Source organism: Oryctolagus cuniculus, chromosome 6, assembly GCF_051225735.1.
Source record: "Oryctolagus cuniculus isolate XC-2025 breed Fujian yellow rabbit chromosome 6, ASM5122573v1, whole genome shotgun sequence".
NCBI lineage: Eukaryota > Metazoa > Chordata > Mammalia > Lagomorpha > Leporidae > Oryctolagus > Oryctolagus cuniculus.
This window is the reverse complement of record NC_142872.1, coordinates 35008689-35029240: the sequence shown is the minus strand read 5'-3', so window position 1 is coordinate 35029240 and position 20552 is coordinate 35008689. Positions and strand designations below refer to the sequence as shown.

Here is a 20552-nt window from a genome sequence, read left to right as displayed (position 1 = left end):
AATTTGCTAATGTTACCACTAGTACGTGATGCTTTGAAGATTTTGGGGGTTTTCACTGACCGTAGCTTAATACACCTAACAGTGTGAAATGATACCCTTCACAGCATAATGCAATTCTGGGCTGTATTAATAGAACATGGTCTAATGAACACACATGTAATGTTATCATTTTTTATACTATTTAACCAACCTCTAGAAAAAAGTATTCACCAAACTGAAATGGGATAAAAAGTCAATGAAAGTTTAGATGGAAATGAACATGATGATGAATGGAGATGAGACTATATACTGTTAAGGAATATTTCTTTTAAAAAAATCTAAGTGCACTGAATCTAAACATGAGAACAATATGAAGATCATTATTGTCAATATCCAAATAGCTCTAAGGGGCAGTTGTATGTTCTCCCAGGCACTATTTTAGAGAATAGGAATACAAAGAATATAATGGTAATATAACGGTCAAAATCCCAATTTTCCTGGAACTTCTCCTGTTTTAAAAGACATATAATTTTTCTAAATGGGAGAAAAATATGACAAATAGATGGATACTAGGAGACTGATTCTAACAAAAAATAAAGAACTAGTTCTACATTCAGAGCTGTTTGTTGGTGAATCGATTACTATACTTTAGTGGGCTAAGAATCACTTAAAGAGTGCTTCTTAAACATGTACATTTATGGGCCCTAGAATTAGAGATATACTCTATAGTATATAAATATACTCTATAGTACATTTATGAGTTCTATAATTACAGATATACTTTATAGGTCTGGTGCTATAGATGAGGCACAGAAACTTACACCCAGGTAAGTGTTCTGGTATAAAACAGTACTTCTTCCAGAGTACATAACACTTCAGAATACCTAAGAATCACCTGGAAAGTTTGTTAAAATACAGATTCCTGGGCACACACATAGGGATTCCAATTCATGAGAACTGGGTGAGGCCCAAGAGTTTGCATTTCTAATAAGGTCCTAGAAGATCACATGCTGCTGGTCTACATTCAAATTACGAGTAGATCTGATTATGAGTAGTGGAAGTGAAGCAGGCCTTGTAGTGCAGGGGATTAAGCTGCCGCTCTGGATGACTGCGTTCTGTATCAGAGTGTCTGGGATCAAGTCCTGCCTCTGCTTCCAATCCAGCTTCCTGCTAATGTGCCTGGGAGACAGCAGATGATGGTCCAAGTACTTGGGTTCCTGCTACCCACATAGGAGACTAGATGGAGTTCCCAGCTCCTGGCTCTGGTCCCCAGCTACTGTGGAGTGGCATTTGTGGACTGAACCACCAGATGGAAGGTATCTTTCTTTCTCACCATGTGTTGTATGTATGTGTGCACACACGTCTATATCCCTCTCACATCATTGTCTCTTTCAAAAAATTAAATGCTCAAAAATAATCAAACAGGAGAAAACCCAAAGTCCATAATTTGAGAAACAAGGATCTTAAGGAGGACCAATGGAATTTTAATTCCCAGTGCTCTGGATTACCTTCTGGATACCTCCATGTACCGTTGAGGGAGGAGACTGGGTCACCAGCACCTGCTGTGAATGAAGATGCTGTGGCACGTGATGATGCTGCTGTGAAAGGTGACTAAGTGTCTGCTGCTGTTGCAGGAGCAGCTGTGAGGGGGACTGGAGTGCTGGTTGCTCATTATTTTCCCTATGCCACAGGACTCGAATGAATCGGTTGTTTAGAACTGCTTCTGTGCTAGAAATAGCTTTTCTGGCCTCCTCATTAGTAAGATATTGGATGAGGGCTGCTTCCGGATCACCCTTAAATGCAACCTTTAAGAAAATAATAGAAACAACATAAATTCACAACACAGAACAATGAAATAAACTGTGGTTGAGTACTATGGATGGGACTTATGTATCCCCAAAATTCACATGTTGAAGCCTTAACCTATAACAGAGACAGCTTTTAGGAGGTAATTAAAGTTAAACAGAACTGGTGATCTTATGAGAAGAGGAAGGAATTTCTTTATATCTCTTTGCTATGCAAAGACAATAGAAGTCAGAAGGCTGCAAGCCAAGAAAAGAGCCCTCACAAAGCACCTTGATCTTGGACTTTCCACCCTACAAAACTGTGAGATAATAACTGATGTTGTTTAAGCCACACTCAGTCCATCAGTCTATGGTATTTTTTTAAAAGATTTATTTATCTGAAAGGCAGAGTTACAGAGAGACAGAAGCAGAGGCAGAGGCAGGGGCAGAGAGGTAGGAATCTTCCACCTGCTGGTTCACTCCCCAGATGGCTGCAACAGCCAGAGCTGGGCTGATTCAAAGCCAGGAGCCAGGAGCTTCCTCTGGGTCTCCCATGTTGGTACAGAGGCCAAGGTCTTGGTCCATTTTCTACAGCTCTCCCAAGACACAACAGAGAGCTGGATGGGAAGTGGAGCAGCCAAGACTGGAATCCATATGGGATTCTGGCACTGCAGGTGGTGACTTTACCGGCTGTAACACAGCACTGGCTCCAGTATATGGTATTTTTTATGGCAACCCAAGAAGACTAATACATTTACCTACATTAATGCATCTAAATTTTTCTAAGGGCCAGTGTTGAACAACAATGGGTTAAGAGGCCAAGTACAATGCCAGCACACATTTTGGACTGCCATATTGGAGATTTGGGGAGTGAACCACTGCAGATATTAAGAATTCTCTATCTCTGTCTCTGGTTCTGTCACTCTACTTTTCAAATAAATATAAATTTTTTAGAAGTATATGGAGGCCGGCGCCATGGCGCCGGCACACCAGGTTCTAGTCCTGGTCAGGGCACCGGATTCTGTCCCGGCTGCCCCTCTTCCAGGCCAGCTCTCTGCTGTGACCCGGGAGTGCAGTGGAGGATGGCCCAAGTCCTTGGGCCCTGCACCCCATGAGACCAGGATAAGTACCTGGCTCCTGCCATTGGATCAGCGTGGTGCGCCGGCCGCGGCGGCCATTGGAGGGTGAACCAATGGCAAAGGAAGACCTTTCTCTCTGTTTCTCTCTCTCACTGTCCACTCTGCCTGTCCAAAAAAAAAAAAAAAAAAAAAAAGTATGTGGAAAATGGAATTCAAAGGACTTTGTTTTTGACAGATGAGTTCTAGGCTTCTGGCTTCAGCCTGGTTCAGCCATTTGGGGAGTGAACCAGCCAATGGAGATATCACTCTCTCCATCTCTCTGTCACTCTGCCTTTCAAATAAAAAAATTAAAAAAATTAAAAATACACTAACATTCAAATTTAAACTAGCCTTCAAGCACCATCAAGTAGAAAATAAAATCCAACCATGAATTCGATAACTAACAAATAGACAGCAAAATACAAAAATTTCAATTTGAGAGGCCGGCACTGTGGCGCAGCAGATTAACGCCTCGACCTGAAGCACCGGTATCCCACATGGGCACCAGTTGAAGACCTGGCTGTTCCACTTACAATCCACCTCTCTGCTATGGCCTGGGAAAGCAGTAGAAGATGGCCCAAGTCCTTGGGCCCCTGCACCCACATGGGAGACCTGGAAGAAGCTCCTGGCTCCTGGCTTCGAATCAGCACAGCTCCAGCCGTTGCGGCCAATTGGGGAGTGAACCAATGGACGGAAGACCTTTCTCTCTCTGCCCCCCTCCCCTCTCTCTGTGTAACTCTGACTTTCAAATACATAAATAAATCTTAAAAAAAAAAAAAAAAAAACCAGAAACTCCAAAACTCTAAAATTCTCAAGATCAGAACCAGTCATTCAGTAGCCAGTGTTACAATGTCAGAAATAACCAAAAATCTCAACAATATAGTTAGAATATTAATACAAATTTAAAAAAATAGCTGAGGCTGGTACTGTGTACAGTGGGCTGTCACCTGTGATGCCAACATCCAGTATTATAATGCCAGTCTGAGTGCTAATCCAAGTCCTGCCTACTCCACTTCCTGCCAGTATATCAGGGAAGGTTCATCTAGTTGGGCCCCGCCACCCATGTGGGACACCAAGATTTAGTCCTTGGCTCCTGGCCTCAGTCCAGCCAAGACCTGCAGTTGCAGCCAACTGGGTAGTGAACCAGCAGATCAAGGATATCTCTCTTTCAGTTGCTCAGCCTTTCAAATAACTTTTTTAAGGTCATTTGTTCAAAGATAGAACTATCATCAAAAATTTTAACTAGGCCATTGTCTTCCAGAAAGGGCTGCAGAAAAGAACCAAACGAATTTACAAGAATAAATTCAGCATAATAATTCCATGATAAAGCTGTGTGTGTGTGCTTGTGTGTATAGTGGCATTCCAAACACTTAGCAGAAATGATGAGAATAACCACTGACAAAGTGAGCTGTTCAGAATTCTTTCCAAGATACATAAAATGCATGGATTTTGTCTCTGATGGTACCACATTTACCTGTATATTAACAATAGTTCCAAATCTGCTGAAATGTTCATTGAGCTTGGTAATGTTGTTCAATTCCTGAGGGATTTTCTTCACTTCTAATTTGGTGTTCGTATACTGATTCTTTCGTAAGAATCCTGGTTTACTCTGATTATTATTCCCTTGCCTAAAAGAACATTAACAGATTTTGGTTAATTCTCCCATTTCGTGCCTAGCCAAGCAATACATTAGCAAGTAAGTTTATATATATTAAAAAATGCCTTTGGTAGCCTCTAGCATTCTTCAGCAATTACTGAGCAACTCTCACATCATCCTTATTACACAACAATAGAACAAGTAAAAAGAAAGAAAGAAAAGTGGACAGCAAAAGATTACAAAAAGAAGCTTAATTAACATTAAAAATCATATGCCAAAAAAATTTACCACAATTATAAACATGACTAAAATTAAATCAAGGCTAAGGCATTAATTTTCAGTGGTGTGTTTTTCAACCTCTGTAAAAATACAGAATTTTTTTTCTTTTTCTATTTATTTCAACTGCCTCAATCTTTTTAAATAATTAGGCACAGAAATTGATAGGCACCAATTACAAACATCTACTATGAATATTCTGCTAAAGTTTCAACTTTTAGGAATTCTAAAGATGTCCCCTAAAACCCTAACTTTAAGACTTCGAAAAGAATCACTCATTAAATGACACTTTTAATTTTTCAAATTTACTAATGCAGACAAAACAATAAAAACACCAATTAGATATTAGAAATTAGCAAGTTATCTTACTTTCCCAGCCAAGGTTTCTTCGTAAGTGGCCCTTCTAAACCACTTATTGCTCTTTTCCGGCTATCTGGTTCAAGAACTACTCTGGTTATGTTGCTATTAATTGAAACAGGAACTGGTGGTTCAGTCTGGATGACAATGTTAGCAGCTGTTGAAAACAAAAATTCACATATTGAGTTTTTGGAGAATCTCAAATGATTACATATGTAATGTAAAAGCTAAAAATACTGTGAATAGCACTCAACTACTACTGTTTCCTTTTTCTCCTCTTAAGAGAATAGAAATCAAAGTTTAAAAACTTGAAGACAACCACAATGTAGTAACGTTTTTAATGTTTATTTTTATTTATTTTCATCTACTCTGAAAAACACTGCGAGAGAGAGAGAGAACTTTCATCTGATGTTCACTCCCTAAATGCCAGCAATAGCCACGGCTGGACCAGGCTGGAGTCAGGAACCTGGAACTATACCCAGCTCTCTCACATGATCAGCAGTGGCCCAGACACTTGGGCCATCACCTATTGCCTCCCAGGACACCAGGAGAAAGCAGGATCAGAAGCAGATTGGCCAAGACTGGACCAAGCACCCATATGGCATGCAGGCAGCCAAGCAGCAGTTTAACCTGCAGCAACATAGTGCTCATCTACTCAATGTGTTATTATTAATAATATTATAATAGATATAAAAAATTATTAGTGAAAAGTTGTTAGATGGTGCCAAAATACGACTTCATAGATTATTCACAATTCAGAGAGATAACAAATATCACCTCAGACAAACAAACTTAGCACCATCAACAGAAGGGTTTTATTTGCCTTCTGAGGCAATTCAACAAAATGTTCACTGCATCTTAAGGACTGAAAATTAATATGGAATAATTATTTTCTCATGTGTATGAGTGATATTGTAGAGGACCTTTATTCTTAGATGTAAGCTAAAACACTTACAAGTGTGACAGTACCTTTCAAGTTGTTCAAGAAAAAAAAAATGTCAGAGGGGCCTGCGCTGTGGCATAGCATGTTAAAGCCCTGGCCTGAAGCACTGGCATCCTATATGGGTGCCAGTTCAAGACCCGGCTGCTCCTCTTCTGATCCAGCTCTCTGCTATGGCCTGGGATAGCAGTGGAAGACGGCCCAAGTCCTTGGGCCCTTGCACCCACGTGGGAGAGACCTGGAAGAAGCTCCTGGCTCCAGATCGGCGCAGCTCTGGCTGTTGCGGCTATCTGGGGAATGAACCAGCGGATGGAAGACCTCTGTCTCTACCTCTCTCTGTAACTCTTCCTTTAAAATAAATAAAATAAATATTTTTTTAAAAAAAGGAAAAAAAAGAGAGGTGAAAGTATGCATGTCAGTATTCATGCCCAGGAGTGACAAAAATGTAACTGGTATATCTAAGCAAAGGCATTCATGTATTCACTATATTTCTTTTACTTTTTTATAGTTTTTAAAATTTCCAAACTGAAAAGTTGGAAAGTCCAAAGTCAATACTGTAAACTAGCATATTTCTCTCACCATGATTAAGACACAAGTGTTAGAATAAATTAACCTTGGAATAGGTTACCCAAAGGTGGGAAGAGGTATGTTGAACAAAGAGGTAAATAACAACACAAAACTATACCTGTTATACCCTGAGTATTTGCCTTAAAATTCAGCAACTGCTCCAAGCAGAGGGTAACATGTGTTACTGGACACTGGGGTAGGGATGTGGGTAACATACTACTTGTGACCATCATAAAAATAAGGATAAAGGCCAGCGCCGCGGCTCACTAGGCTAATCCTCCACCTTGCGGCGCCGGCACACCGGGTTCTAGTCCCGATCGGGGCGCCGGATTCTGTCCCGGTTGCCCCTCTTCCAGGCCAGCTCTCTGCTGTGGCCAGGGAGTACAGTGGAGGATGGCCCAAGTCCTTGGGCCCTGCACCCCTTGGGAGACCAGGAGAAGTACCTGGCTCCTGCCATCGGCTGTGGCAGCCACTGGAGGGTGAACCAATGGCAAAAGGAAGACCTTTCTCTCTGTCTCTCTCTCTCTCACTGTCCACTCTGCCTGTCAACATAAAAAACAAAAAAACAAAACAAACAAACAAAAAAAACCCATAATAATAAAAAAAGGATATAAACACAGATTCGCTTTACATGTATCTCTTCAGCAGCTAGCTATTTCACAGCTCAGCAACTGTACTATACCTTAAATATAAATTAGTGAATTAAATAAAAATGATACATGTCCTTGTAGGATTTGTCTTCAGAAGGCTAGTGGAGGAAATAGGGAATTATCAAATGATCAGTTCTAGGGTTGGTGCTGTGAGAGAGGGTGAAGCTGCGCCTGCAATGTTGGCATCCCACATCAGATTGCCAATTCAAGTCCTGGCTGCTCTGTGTCTGATTCAGCTCCCTGGGAAAGCAGCAGCAGATGGCTCAAGTCCATGGGCCCCTGTTACCCATGCTGGAGACAGATAGAGCTCCAGGCTCTAATCTTGGGCCAGGCCATTGTGGACATTTGGGGAATGAACTTGTGGATAGAAGCTCTCTTTCTGTCACTCTTTCAAATAAATAAAATAAATCTTAAAAAAAAAAAAAAAAATCAGGGGCTGGTACTGTGGTGTAGCAGGTAAAGCTACCATCTGTGACACTGGCATCCCATAAGGGCGCTGGTGCACGTCCCAGCTGCTCCTCTTCTGATCCAGCTCTCTACTATAGCCTGGGAAAGCAGGAGAAGATGGCCCAAGTCCTTGGTCACCTGCACCCACGTGGGAGACACAGAAGAAGCTCCTGGCTCCTGGCTTTGGATCGGCGCAGCTCCAGCGGTTGCAGCCAATCAGGGAGTGAACCAGCGGATGGAAGACCTCTCTCTCTCTCTTTGTGCCTCTCCTTCTCTCTCTGTGTAACTCTTTCAAATAAAATAAATCTTTTAAAAAAATACAATTTGGAGACAGTAAAAAAAAAAAAAAGTGAGATGATTACATAATACTCTTCAAAGAATTTTGAAAATTTCCTCAAGTAAGGACAAAAATGCAAACATAATAACTATGTCTAGTTGTTATAACACAGCAGCTCTGCCATTGCTTGGAATGCCTGCATCCCATAGCAGAGTGTCAATTTGAGTCCTGAATACTCTGTTTTGATCCAGCTCTCTGCTAATGTGCCTGGGAAACAGCAAATGATCATGGCTCAAGTACTGGAGTTACTAACACTCACATGGTAAACCGGATGGAGTTCTTTGGCTCCTTGCTTCAGCTTAGCCCAGCCCCAGCTGTTGCAGCCTTTTGGGGAATAAACTAGCAAATGATAGAACTCACAGATGGCAGATGTGTGTGTGTGTGTGTGTGTGTGTGTGTGAATGTGTGCTTGCATGTGCATCACTTCACCTTTCAAATAAATAAGCACATCTCCTACAAAAATAAATATATCCAACTACTGCATAAAACCTTGCATTAAAAAAAGTTCAATGCACTCTCACCTCTTGGATTTGCATCCATATCTCCAGATGTTAGGCCAATCAGGTTGGGGCGCTGTGTCTGTGTTCTTGAAAAGAACTGTCTGTACTGAGATCTACCAGAACTGGTAATACTAGGAGCTTCTGGGTTATAACCATCCGGCTCATATGTATCTGAGAGAAAACAAAGCAACAGAACAAGTAACAAATCAGAAAGAGGTTAAGCATTTTATCATTACTATACACAACTGCTAAAAACACCTATTTTCCAAAAAATACAGTTATATTGATCTGTATACATTTCTCTTTAATTTAGAGTATAGACACATCTTTTAGAAGAAAAATGCTACTGTTGTAAAACATACATAAACTTTATTCTTAACTGTTGATATATTTCCAGATTCATTCATCTAGTCATTTCTACCCTATATATTACATCAACTGATCCAAACTTCAAAGCTTATTTTAAAGACAAATTTTCATGTAGATGAATGCTATAATGTTAGGATTAATTCAATTTCCTTTATTACTCATCACATCTCACCAACTTCTATTTTTATTTATTTTTATTTTTTTATTTTTTGACAGGCAGAGTGGACAGTGAGAGAGACAGAGGGAAAGGTCTTCTTCCTTTGCCATTGGTTCACCCTCCCATGGCTGCCACGGCCGGCGTGCTGCGGCCAGCGCACCAGGCTGATCTGAAGCCAGGAGCCAGGTGCTTCTCCTGGTCTCCCATGGGGTGCAGGGCCCAAGCACTTGGGCCATCCTCCACTGCACTCCCTGGCCACAGCAGAGAGCTGGCCTGGAAGAGGAGCAACCAGGACAGAATCTGGCACCCCAACCGGGACTAGAACCCGGTGTGCCGGCGCCGCAGGCAGAGGATTAGCCTATTGAGCCGCGGTGCCGGCCATCACCAACTTCTAAAGAATTTGCAGAGGTTGGGGGGAAGGAGTCATTCTATTCATTTAGTTAACTGCACTTTAGACTGGAGAGATAACAGCTGGTTTCACACACAAAATATACTTCAAATACAACTAAATAAGATAAATTTGATATATACAAAAGTAGCAATTATCTTTACCACCATCCTTCATCATATATTTTGATGTTTCCTGTGCTTTCTTTACAACTAAAAATTTACTTTTTAGACTTCTAATGCTAAATAATTATGTTGTGGTTTTAAAAAATTATCGCCAGCAGTGTGGTCAAGTAGGTTAATACACTACCTGCAGTGCCTGCATCCCATACGGGCACTGTTTAGTGCCCTGGCTGCTCCTCTTCTGATCTGCTATGGCCTCGGAAGGGAGAAGACAGCCCAAGTCCTTGGGGCCCTGCACCCACAAGGGAGACCAGGAAGAAGCTCCGAGCTCCTGGCTCCGGATCAGCCCAACTCTAGTTGTTGCTGCCATTTGGGGAGTGAACTAGCGGAAAGACGACCTTTTCCTTCTCTCTCCCTCTCTAACTCTGTTTCTCAAATAAATAAAAATCTGGGCTAGCACTTTGGCACAGCAGGTTAATCCTCTCCCTGCGGCACAGGCATCCCATATGGGCGCTGGTTCTAGTCCCGATTGCTCCTCTTCCAATCCAACTCTCTGCTATGGCCCAAGTCCTTGGGCCCCAGCACCTGCCTGGGAGACCAGGAAGAAGCTCCTGGCTTCTGGCTCCTGATCAGTGCAGCTCTGGCCATTGCAGCCATTTGGGGAGTGAACCATTGGAGGGAAGACCTTTCTCTCTGTCTCTTCCTCTCACTGTCTGTAACTCTACCTCTCAAATAAATAAAAATATAAATAAATAAAATATTTAAAAAAGAAAATTCTCTAAGTGTTTATCTCCAACTGGTACATACTCTCTTTATCCATCCCACAAAGAATGAAAGGGTTAAAATTGACTAAAGACACTGATTTTCATAGTTCTCTGGCTTTTTTTTTCTTAGTGGAAAAATTCCCTATTTAATTCACATTAAGTTTCAGCTACAATTTAAAGTGCATTCAGATCTTCATTATTGGTCCTTCATTTCTATGATACAGAATATAAGATCAACAGATTATCCCTATTTAGGGGACTCTCCTGGCATCTAAAGGCATTTGAGACTGCAGCCCTTGTCAAAATAAACATAGGCTTTCAAGAAGCTGACACTAAAGCAAATCTCATTCAACCGTCTTAGATTAAACCTCTCCCCTGAATACTGTGCTTTCCCTAACTTCAGGTTCATATTCAAACTCTCTCCTTGTACAAAACATCACTGGGTTACCATGAGTCTGAAACAACAAAATGCCATTAAAGCAAGGTGACTCTGTAAGTTATGTGGTATCAGAACTAGAAGTGCTAGTGCATTCCTTCTCTTCCCCCATCCCCATTACTTTCCCTTCTTCTGGTGTAGAAACAGTTCACATAATCATACAAAAAGGGCATCAAGAGATTAAAAACTGTCTTTAACAAAATGTTAAGATTGAAAATCAATCACCAGGCTAGCCTGTGCTGCCCCCTCAGAGGAGAACAGCTCAGAAAATTTAATAAATTATTATCACGATGATGTTCCTATCATAGAATTGGTTTTTCATGCTCAAAGCTTGCAGTCAACCTCAAAATTGCATGATGGTGGTTATTATAACCAAATAGATTCTGAACTTCAATGGTTAGAGGGTCACATTTACAGTTAATCCTCCAAAAAGTATTACTTGGGCTTCATATTTAATTCAACTTCTGTTCTAACCCTCCTCTCTGTAATTTGTTTAAAACAACTAAAGGCAATATTTAATCATAAGCAGGCCCTCCTCACAGAAACATATCTGCAATGACAAGCACAACTTAAAAGCAAACATAATCACCTTGTTTATTAAATTTAGATGTATTTAAGGTCAACATAGTTTGAAGACAATATGTAAAATAAAAGCTTCTATGGTTACAAATGTCAATTCTGAAAACTACATGCAACAGAGGCTAGCAATGTGGCACGGTGGGCATTATCCAATTGAGCCCTACTGTTCTACTTTTGACTGATAGCTTCCCCTGCTAACATGCCTAGAAAGGTAATGGAAGATGACCCCAGTATTTGGGCTCCTGCTACCCATGTAAGAGACCAAAATGGAATTCCTGCCACCTGGCTTTGGCCTGGCCCACCCCTGGTCATTGTGGGTATTTGAGGAGCAAATCAGTAGATGGAAGACCTATCTTTCTGTCATTTTGCTTTTCAAATGAATATTAAAAAAAAAAAGACTACAAAACTACATGCAACGTAACACAGAAAATAAATGCTGCTCCATCTTTAATGCTACAGAACATTTTTTAAAAGTTACATAATGATCCTGTCCTATAATTCCATACAAAACCCCAAAAAACTTAAAAGTCTTGTGGTTAATTACGATGAACCAGATCTAAAAGTAAATTGAGAAAAGTTAAAAAACAAACAAAAACTCTTAAGACATTCACAAAGTACTTTTTTAAAGACCTTCAAAATATACATGTCAGTTAAGAGGGAAGAATTTTCAAGTATGACTACATTTACACAGCCAGTCCATACAACAAGGGGCAGAGGGCAAAAAGAACAAATTCATCCATGATGTTCAGCAAGAAACCAGGTTTATTTTTTAAAGAAAAATTAACCTAATTTATATAATTAAGTAATCAGAAAACACTCAAATAGATGGGGCCAGCACTGGAGCACAGCGGGTTAACACCCTGTCCTGAAGCACCAGCATCCCTTATGGGCGCCAGTTCAAGCCCCGGGTGCTCCACTTCCCATCTAGCTCTCTGCTATGGCCTGGGAAAGCAGTAGAGGATGGCCCAAGTCCTTGGGCCCCTGCACCCGCATGGGAGATCTGGAAGAAGCTCCTGGCTCCTGACTTTGGATCAGCGCAGCACCAGCCGTTGTGGCCAGTTGAGGAGTGAACATTGGGTGGAAGACCTATCTCTCTCTCTCTCTGCCTCTCCTCTTTCTGTGTAACTCTGACTTTCAAATAAATAAATAAATCGTTTTTAAAAAATAAATAAAAAACGAAACATTCAAATAGATATTAATTTCCTATCTACCTGATTAGAAACTAGCTCAAGAAATTAGCATGATTTTGTTTCCAAGGCACTGAAAGCAAATACAGAGAACACCAGAGATGATAAGACATACAGGAGGCCTAATCATCTAGCAGCCACTAAAGACAAACCAAACAAGCAGAAGAACAGAAAACTACCTGGTAAGAGCTTTAATGGGAATGTGACAGCAGAGCGGGAACCAGGTCACCTCTTAGGCTGGCCACCTTATGATACAAAAGATCAGCAAGATGGATAGCCTTCTGCAGCAAAGCTTACCTGGGACCAGAGGGGTGGGGCTGGAGACTGAGGTATGGTACCCAATGGAGGATCCCATGAGGTTGCGAGGTGGCACCAAACGAGCTGCCAACAGAGGAGGCGGTGTCCCCAACTGAAGTCGCTCAGATGCAGCAGCACCATGTTCACGAGAGTACATGGGCTGTCCTATAGAGGAAAGAATAGGAGGGCAGCTGGGATTGAGAGTCCAAAGCTTCTCTTAGATAATGATGTACTTATTGAGACTCTGAATGAAGAACAGAGAAATTTTACCAACAGGAACAGTAAAGGATAAAGATGTTACTGAGATTTTTTTCTGACTCATGAAAACTTAGACATGTAACTAGTTAGGATGTGTTGATGCAAAAAGAAAGACTAAGAATTAGGTAGCACGACTGCATAACCCCATCTTTTACGATCTTAAATGGAGTACCTATGTGTTAGTTTTGCTCAAAGTTGAACAACCTCATCAACTTACTAGACAAAGAAGCCCTGAGCTAAGAATTTTGTATCCAATAAGAAAGAGATACATAGATATGTATGAAGGCTGTCACATACCAAAATTAGACAAACAAGGAGCAGGAATAGATGCTGGGTTGGGATGCCTGAGTGAAGTATCAGAGTGCCTAGATTTAACACCCTTCTCTAGCTCCTGCATCCAGACTCCTGATAGTCTAGACCCTGGGAGGCAGTGGTGATGGCTAAAGCAACTGAGTTCCTGGCATTCAAATGAGAGACAAGTATTGAGTTCCTGGCTCCTGGCTCTGGCCCGGCCCAGTCCAGTCCTGGCCACGGTGAACATTTATGAAGTGAACCAGGAGACAGGAACTCTCTCACATCTTTCTCAAATCAAAACAAAAAATCCTTCACTCCATCCCCTTCATACAATTTCAAATTTGTACAAGATATATACTCCCACATCTGGGAGCAGAAAAGACAATAATAAAGGAATTAAAAATAAATTACCACAAATGTACCATCACTGAGAATAACATTAAAAAGAAAAAATGAAACAATTTAACAAAACTGTGTTATCCCTGTGAACAAGTGAATAACAAATACAGAAAAGGAAAAAAAGAGACTAAAACAAAAAAACAGACTACCATTGAACATACTAAATTATTTCAGGTATTAAGAATCTCATTTTGAAAGAAAGTACATTTAGAGGTATATACACTGATGCAAGAATGCACACAATTGAAGCCAAGTCCTATAGAATAGGATTAGAAAAAGACAAGGTATCAAGGAACAAAACAGTCCTTTTTCCATTTACTAGAATCTTATCCAGTAACAACTCCAAGTGAAACATATTTCTAAAACTTTGTCAGTGTTTTATATCAAGTATATCTAATAACTGTCTCATAGTAAATTAGAAACTCAATGGCTAGTTTGCAAAATGTCCACCAAAAAACAAAGTTTATATAGAATTTTTCCTTAACATCTGATTAAATGTCCTTAAAAGTTCAGCAATTCCTACAGATTTTTAATACATCTCAATAAGACAGGCTACAGGCCTGCGCCGCGGCTCAACAGGCTAATCTTCCACCTAGCGGCGCCGGCACACCGGGTTCTAGTCCCAGTTGGGGCGCTGGATTCTATCCCAGTTGCCCCTCTTCCAGGCCAGCTCTCCACTGTGGCCAGAGAGTGCAGTGGAGGACAGCCCAAGTCCTTGGGCCCTGCACCCGCATGGGAGACCAGGAGAAGCACCTGGCTCCTGCCTTCGGATCAGCGCGGTGCGCCGGCTGCAGTGCACTGACCGCAGCGGCCATTGGAGGGTGAACCAACGGTAAAGGAAGACCTTTCTCTCTGTCTCTCTCACTGTCCACTCTGCCTGTAAAAAAAAAAAAAAAAAAAGGCTACAAAACAACCATTTTGATTTCATGGTCAATGTTTATGAAAAATAAATAAGCTACACTTTACCACTCTTCTCCTATAAATGTATAAAAGGTGATAAACCATATTGTACAGCAGACCACATAACTGTATTTAGCACCAATCCTTTCAAAAATTATATTAAAAAAGGATCATTCATTACACTGCAAAAACAATTCCTCAGTGATCTGAAAATAGTTGTATGATCTGTTACAGAAAACGCCTTATGAAGAGTGACCTATCAGCAAAACATAGCATTCTACACAAAAATATGTGAAGAAAAACAACCTCAGGCCACATGATTACTTTAAATACACAAAGTATTAAATATATTAAGTATTATTCAATTCATCAAGTATATCTAATAACTGCCTCTAGAAATTAGAAACTCAATGGCTAGTTTGTACAATGTCCACCTTCAAAACGAATGACAACATGTAGTTCAAACACTTCAGAAAGATGGCTGCTTATTCAAATTAAACCAGATTTTCTTACACACAGCTATTAAGATCTCTAAATAATACTTCTAGAAGAAACAGGTTTCTTTAAGACAAAAAGAGCTGATTCTAAGACTGGGCAAAAAACAGTATCCCTTATCCTTCCAAAAGCAAGACAGTTATCAAAGAATAGCTTGTCCAAAAAACAAGGTTACCAAGAGCAATCATGAAGAAGCTTCCCACTGGCAAAGCTGAGACAATGTGAACATGAGACAGGACTACAATGGAGTGAAAACACATCAAACATGTTAAAAATTCATGAGTTCATAATGATAGTTTAAAAATAAATGCAGTGGTCCCTTTGGAAGACAGAGGGAGCCAACTCATTCTGCAAACCAATAAATGAAAGGAAACAAGTTTTATCCTTTCATGTAAAATGTGTATTTCAGGTTAACCAAATGGTTAATACTGCCAAGTTTCACTTAATAAAATGTCAATAATAAATGTAAGAGAAACTACAGAATTAGAGTATCAAATGAAATAGCAGATTCAGGTAATAATCCAAAGTAGTCAAACCATGAACAACTTTTAAAATGGATGGATCACAATGAAAATAACTGTACATACTGATCAATATTTCTAACACAGGAGACAAACAGACATTAGGAGCATCACAATGATGAGTACTACAGTAAGAAGTATAGAAGTATATAACCCTAACTGTAACATGTTCTTTCCAAAAACAGGGACAAAAAGTCATTCTAATGAAGTGTCTAGATATAACTTCCAATTTACAGGAAATACAGGAATGTGTTAAATAACCCTAGGAAATGCAAATCTGCCAAGTCCAGAATGTGAGAAAATTCTTCAGGACAAATGATCTATTCCTTCAACAAATAAATGTCTAGGAAAAAGAAAAAGTTAAGGGAAACTGTTACAGATTCAGGACATCTATTAACTGCATGTAGTGCATAGCTCTGGATCTAGCTTCAAATAAACCAGCTGTAACAGGATATTTACAATAAAATGGGAATATATAAGTATCAACTACATATCTGTTAGAAAATTTGGGGGGAATGTGACAATACCATGATTTTGTCTGTGTGTGCGTCTGTGTTTAATCTTTATCTTTTAACAATACTAAATTTTTTTCAGATGGAATGTTGTTTCGGACTTGTTCTAGCATAATCAAACCAAGAATAAGTTACAGATGAAGCTGGATTAACCATACCTCAGTAACTTTTGAAGCAGAAAGTGTGTACACACAGATTCACTAGACTACCAGCTCTCCTCAAGGCTTTCACAATAAAAGTTTTTTAAGGGACCTGTACTGTGGTGTAGCAGGTAAAGCCACCACCTGTGATGCTGGCATCCAAACTGAGCGCTGGTTGAGCGCTGGTTGAGTTCTGGCTGTTCTGTTTCTCTCTCTTTTTTTTTTTTCTTTTAAGATTTTTTTTTTTTTTTTTTTTTTTTTTTTTTTTTTTTTGACAGGCAGAGTGGACAGTGAGAGAGAGAGACAGAGAGAGAAAGGTCTTCCTTTGCCGTTGGTTCACCCTCCAATGGCCGCCGCTGCAGCCGGCGCACCGCGCTGATCCTGGCAGGAGCCAGGAGCCAGGTGCTTTTTCCTGGTCTCCCATGGGGTGCAGGGCCCAAGCACCTGGGCCATCCTCCACTGCACTCCCTGGCCATAGCAGAGAGCTGGCCTGGAAGAGGGGCAACCGGGACAGAATCCGGCGCCCCAACCGGGACTAGAACCCGGTGTGCCGGCGCCGCAAGGTGGAGGATTAGCCTATTGAGCCACGGCGCCGGCTCTTCTTTTAAGATTTTTAAAATGTATTTATTTGAGAGGCAGAGTTACAGAGAGAGGGAGAGAAAAGGAGGAAGGTCTTCCATCTGCTGCATCACTCCCCAAATGGCCACAACAGCCGGATCTGAGCTGATCCAAATCCAGGAGCCAGGAACTTCTTCCGGGTCTCCCATGTGGGTGCAAGGGCCCAAGGACTTGGGCCATCTTCTACTTCTTTCCTAGGCCATAATTAGAGAGCTAGATCAGAAGAGGAGTAACAGGACAGGAACCAGCACCCATATGGGATGCCAGCACTGCAGGCAGAAGCTTAGCCTACTACACCACAGCACCGGCCATGTCAGCTGGGCTGCTCCACTTCTGCACCTGGGAAAGCAGTGGAAGATGAACCAAGAACCTGGCCCCCTGCCACCTGTGTGGGAAGCTCCTGGTTTTGGTCTGGCCCAGCCCTGACCATTGAAGTCATCTGTGTGTGGCCATTTCGGGAGTGAACCAGCAGATGGAAAATTTCTGTCTCTGTTTCTCCCTTTCTTTGTGATTCCAACTTTCAAGTACATAAAATAAATCTTTAAAAATGATTTTTTTAAATTAAACAAGTTACAATAATGGTAAAGATAAAGCAGTCAGAATTCACATTCATTCAACTTTGTTTTTGGTCAACACAGAGTAATAGGATAATTCCGAACCCCAAGCACCCCAAGTTCATGTTCCCATTTAAGTTGTTTCTCTGTCTTACACATCTGGTATCAGTTTTTACATTCTTGATTATTAACCAAAAGATAGTCTTCATTCAAAGTAAAACTTAAGTCATCTTCTGTAACTTTCCTAATTTCATTTTTAATAGTACTCACAGGGAAAAAACTTGTAAGATAACCGTTAAGCTGAAAGCTAAAATCTAGAAAAAATAAAAAGCAACATCTTCCAAATATTAACCAAGTTTACCATGCCTCCTGCTTCAGAATGTTTCATGGCCTAAATGGTGCCTGGTGCATAGTACGAACTGAATGAAAAGTCACTTAAAGAAGAGGTTAAAGCTTAAAGTATCCAAATGACAACGTTGAAATGGGTACTCGGACAACTAATGCAACATGAATCAAAGTAAAATACAGGATGAGACACTGATTCACTTTTCTAGACATTAAACCATTGTATGAGTGGTTATGTATTCCACAGAATTAAATGAGCAAATCTCAAGCTTAGTAACATAGTATTTTCATAATAGTTAGAGGAAAATTACTTTTTGAAACAAAGATTATTTATGTGAATTCACTTGAAGGGTGGACAATTACCTTCAACTCAACAGTCACCAAACATGTCACATTCCCATTAGTTTTTTCTCACATTCGATACAAAATTTTACCAATTATAAAATATTTCCATGCATCTTCTTCAAGGAAGTAGAAGACCAACCAAATATAAAACAGAAAACAAGTATACTTTACTTAAAAATGGCCCTGACAGAGGGACAGCATTGCAGCACAGCAGGTTAAGCTGTCATTTGCAATGGCATCCCATATCAGAGTGCCAATTCCAAGTCACAGTCCTCTGGTTCTGATCCAGTTTCCTGCTAATGTGCCTACGAAGGTGGTGGAAGAAGGCTCAATTGCTTGGGCTCCTCTCACCCACATAATAGGCAGGGATAGAGTTCCTCAATCCTGGCTTTGGTCTCACCCCTACTTAACCATTGGGGCCTTTTGGGGATAAACCAGTGGATGGAAGTTCTCTCTTTCTCTTTGTCTCTGTATTTCCCCACTCTCTGTAACTCTGCCTTTCAAACAAATAAGTTAAAAAATATTTCAAAAAAAAAAAAAAAAAGATCCTGAAAAACACCAAAGTGACTTTTTGGTTAAAATGTATAAATACTACAGAAGATATGGCTGTTTTTCATGGATATATACTGCTGTCTCTCCAAAGTTTTTTCATAGTACATCTATCTGACATTAACTTTCTTTCTTTTTTTTTTTTTGGACAGGCAGAATTAGACAGTGAGAGAGAGAGAGAGAAAGAGAGAGAGAGAGAGACAGAAAGGTCTTCCTTCCCTTGGTTCACCCCCGAAATGGCCGCCACGGCCAGAACGCTGCACCAATCCGAAGCCAGGAGCCAGGTGCTTCCTCCTGGTCTCCCATGTGGGTGCAGGGCCATCCTCCATTGCCTTCCCGGGGCACAGCAGAGAGCTGGACTGGAAGAGGAGCAACCAGGACAGAATCCGGTGCCCCAACCAGGACTAGAACCCGGTGTGCCTGCGCTGCAGGATGATTAGCCTAGTGAGCCGCGGCGCAGGCTGACATTAACTTTCAAACAGCATCAGGAATCATGTATATCCTATCCAGTTGTGCAATGGGCTACTTCTTATTAATTCTTTTAACATTCTTTCAAAACAAGTTACAATTGTAGACTAAACATTTTATTATTTTTTTAAAGATTAATTTATTTACTTGAAAGGCAGGGTTACAGAGAGGAGAGAGAGAGAGAAAGAAAGGTCTTCCATCTGCCTGTTCACTCCCCAGATGGGCACAACAGCTGGAGCTGGGCCCATCCAAAACCAGGAGCCAGGAGCTTTTTCCAGGTCTCCCAAGTGAATGCAGGGGTCCAAAGACTTGGGCCATCCTCTACTGCTTTCCCAGGCCATAGCAGAGAGTTAGATGGGAAGTAGAGCAGCCAGGACTCAAACCGGCACCCATATGGGATGCCAGCACTGCAGGCAGCGGCTTTACCCACTACACCACAGTGCCAGCCCCAACCCTTTATTTTTTAATTAGTTCCTTTGTGACCTGTTTATTTTTTTCTTTTCTTCAAAGATTTATTTATTTTATTTGAAAGGCAGAGTTAGAGAAACAGAGGCAGAGACTGAGAAAGAAATCTTCCATCTACTGGTTCATTCCACCAATGGCCACAACTGCCAGGTTGAAGACAGGAGCCAGGAACTCTGTCTTGGTCTCCCAAATAGGTGTCAGGAGTCCAAGCACTTAGGCCATTGTCAGCTGCTTTTCCAGGCTCATTTAGCAGGGAGCAGGACTGGAAGTGAACAGTTGGTGCTCATATGGGAAAACAGCATCACAAGCAGCAACTTAACATGCTGCAAAACAATGCCAACCTATGTTTTCTAAGATATTCATTTCATTTAGTCATACCAGCAAGATTTACTAAAATTGGTTTTTATGTGTGTATGGGTAGTGGTTGTTAGTTTATGTATTTCTCTCCATGGTCAGATTTTTAGGTTCTCAGACGAACCATTTCTTACTCATCTATTTCCAGTACCTAGTATTGAGCAGACTTCTATTTCTACCTCCAGAAATAGAAAAATTAAAAAATCCAGATTTCATTTTTCTGTTTACTTTGGGTCTCTAGGGATATAATTTTCACAACTAAATAGCAGCTGAGGGGCTGGTGCTGTGGCACAGTGGGTTAACACCCTGGCCTGAAGTGCCAGCATCCCATGTGGGCAACGGTTAGAGACCCAGCTGCTCCACTTCTGATCCAGCTCTCTGCTATGGCCTGGGAAAGTAGTAGAAGATGGCTCTGGGCCTTGGGCCCCTGCACTCGCATGGGAGACCAGGAAGAGGCTCCTGGCTCCTGAAGTCTGATCGGCGC

The 20552-nt window shown here is 41.0% G+C and overlaps 1 protein-coding gene across 8 annotated transcripts in view; it reads right to left on the bottom strand.

Moving 5' to 3' along the window:
• RBM27 (RNA binding motif protein 27) overlaps positions 1 to 20552 on the bottom strand; it is a 106062-nt gene that overhangs the window by 25653 nt on the left and 59857 nt on the right. For 4 of the 8 annotated variants that reach the window (XM_008255173.5, XM_008255174.5, XM_002710287.6 and 1 more), the window contains 5 exons: positions 12852 to 13016; positions 8574 to 8723; positions 5124 to 5268; positions 4356 to 4509; positions 1488 to 1784 (listed from right to left, as the gene is read on the bottom strand). In XM_008255173.5, coding sequence (XP_008253395.3) covers positions 1488 to 1784; positions 4356 to 4509; positions 5124 to 5268; positions 8574 to 8723; positions 12852 to 13016 — 911 coding nt within the window. The remainder of the gene's footprint in view (positions 1 to 1487; positions 1785 to 4355; positions 4510 to 5123; positions 5269 to 8573; positions 8724 to 12851; positions 13017 to 20552) is intronic. The other 4 variants (XM_008255175.5, XM_008255177.5, XM_008255176.5 and 1 more) reach the window with 1 other exon arrangement.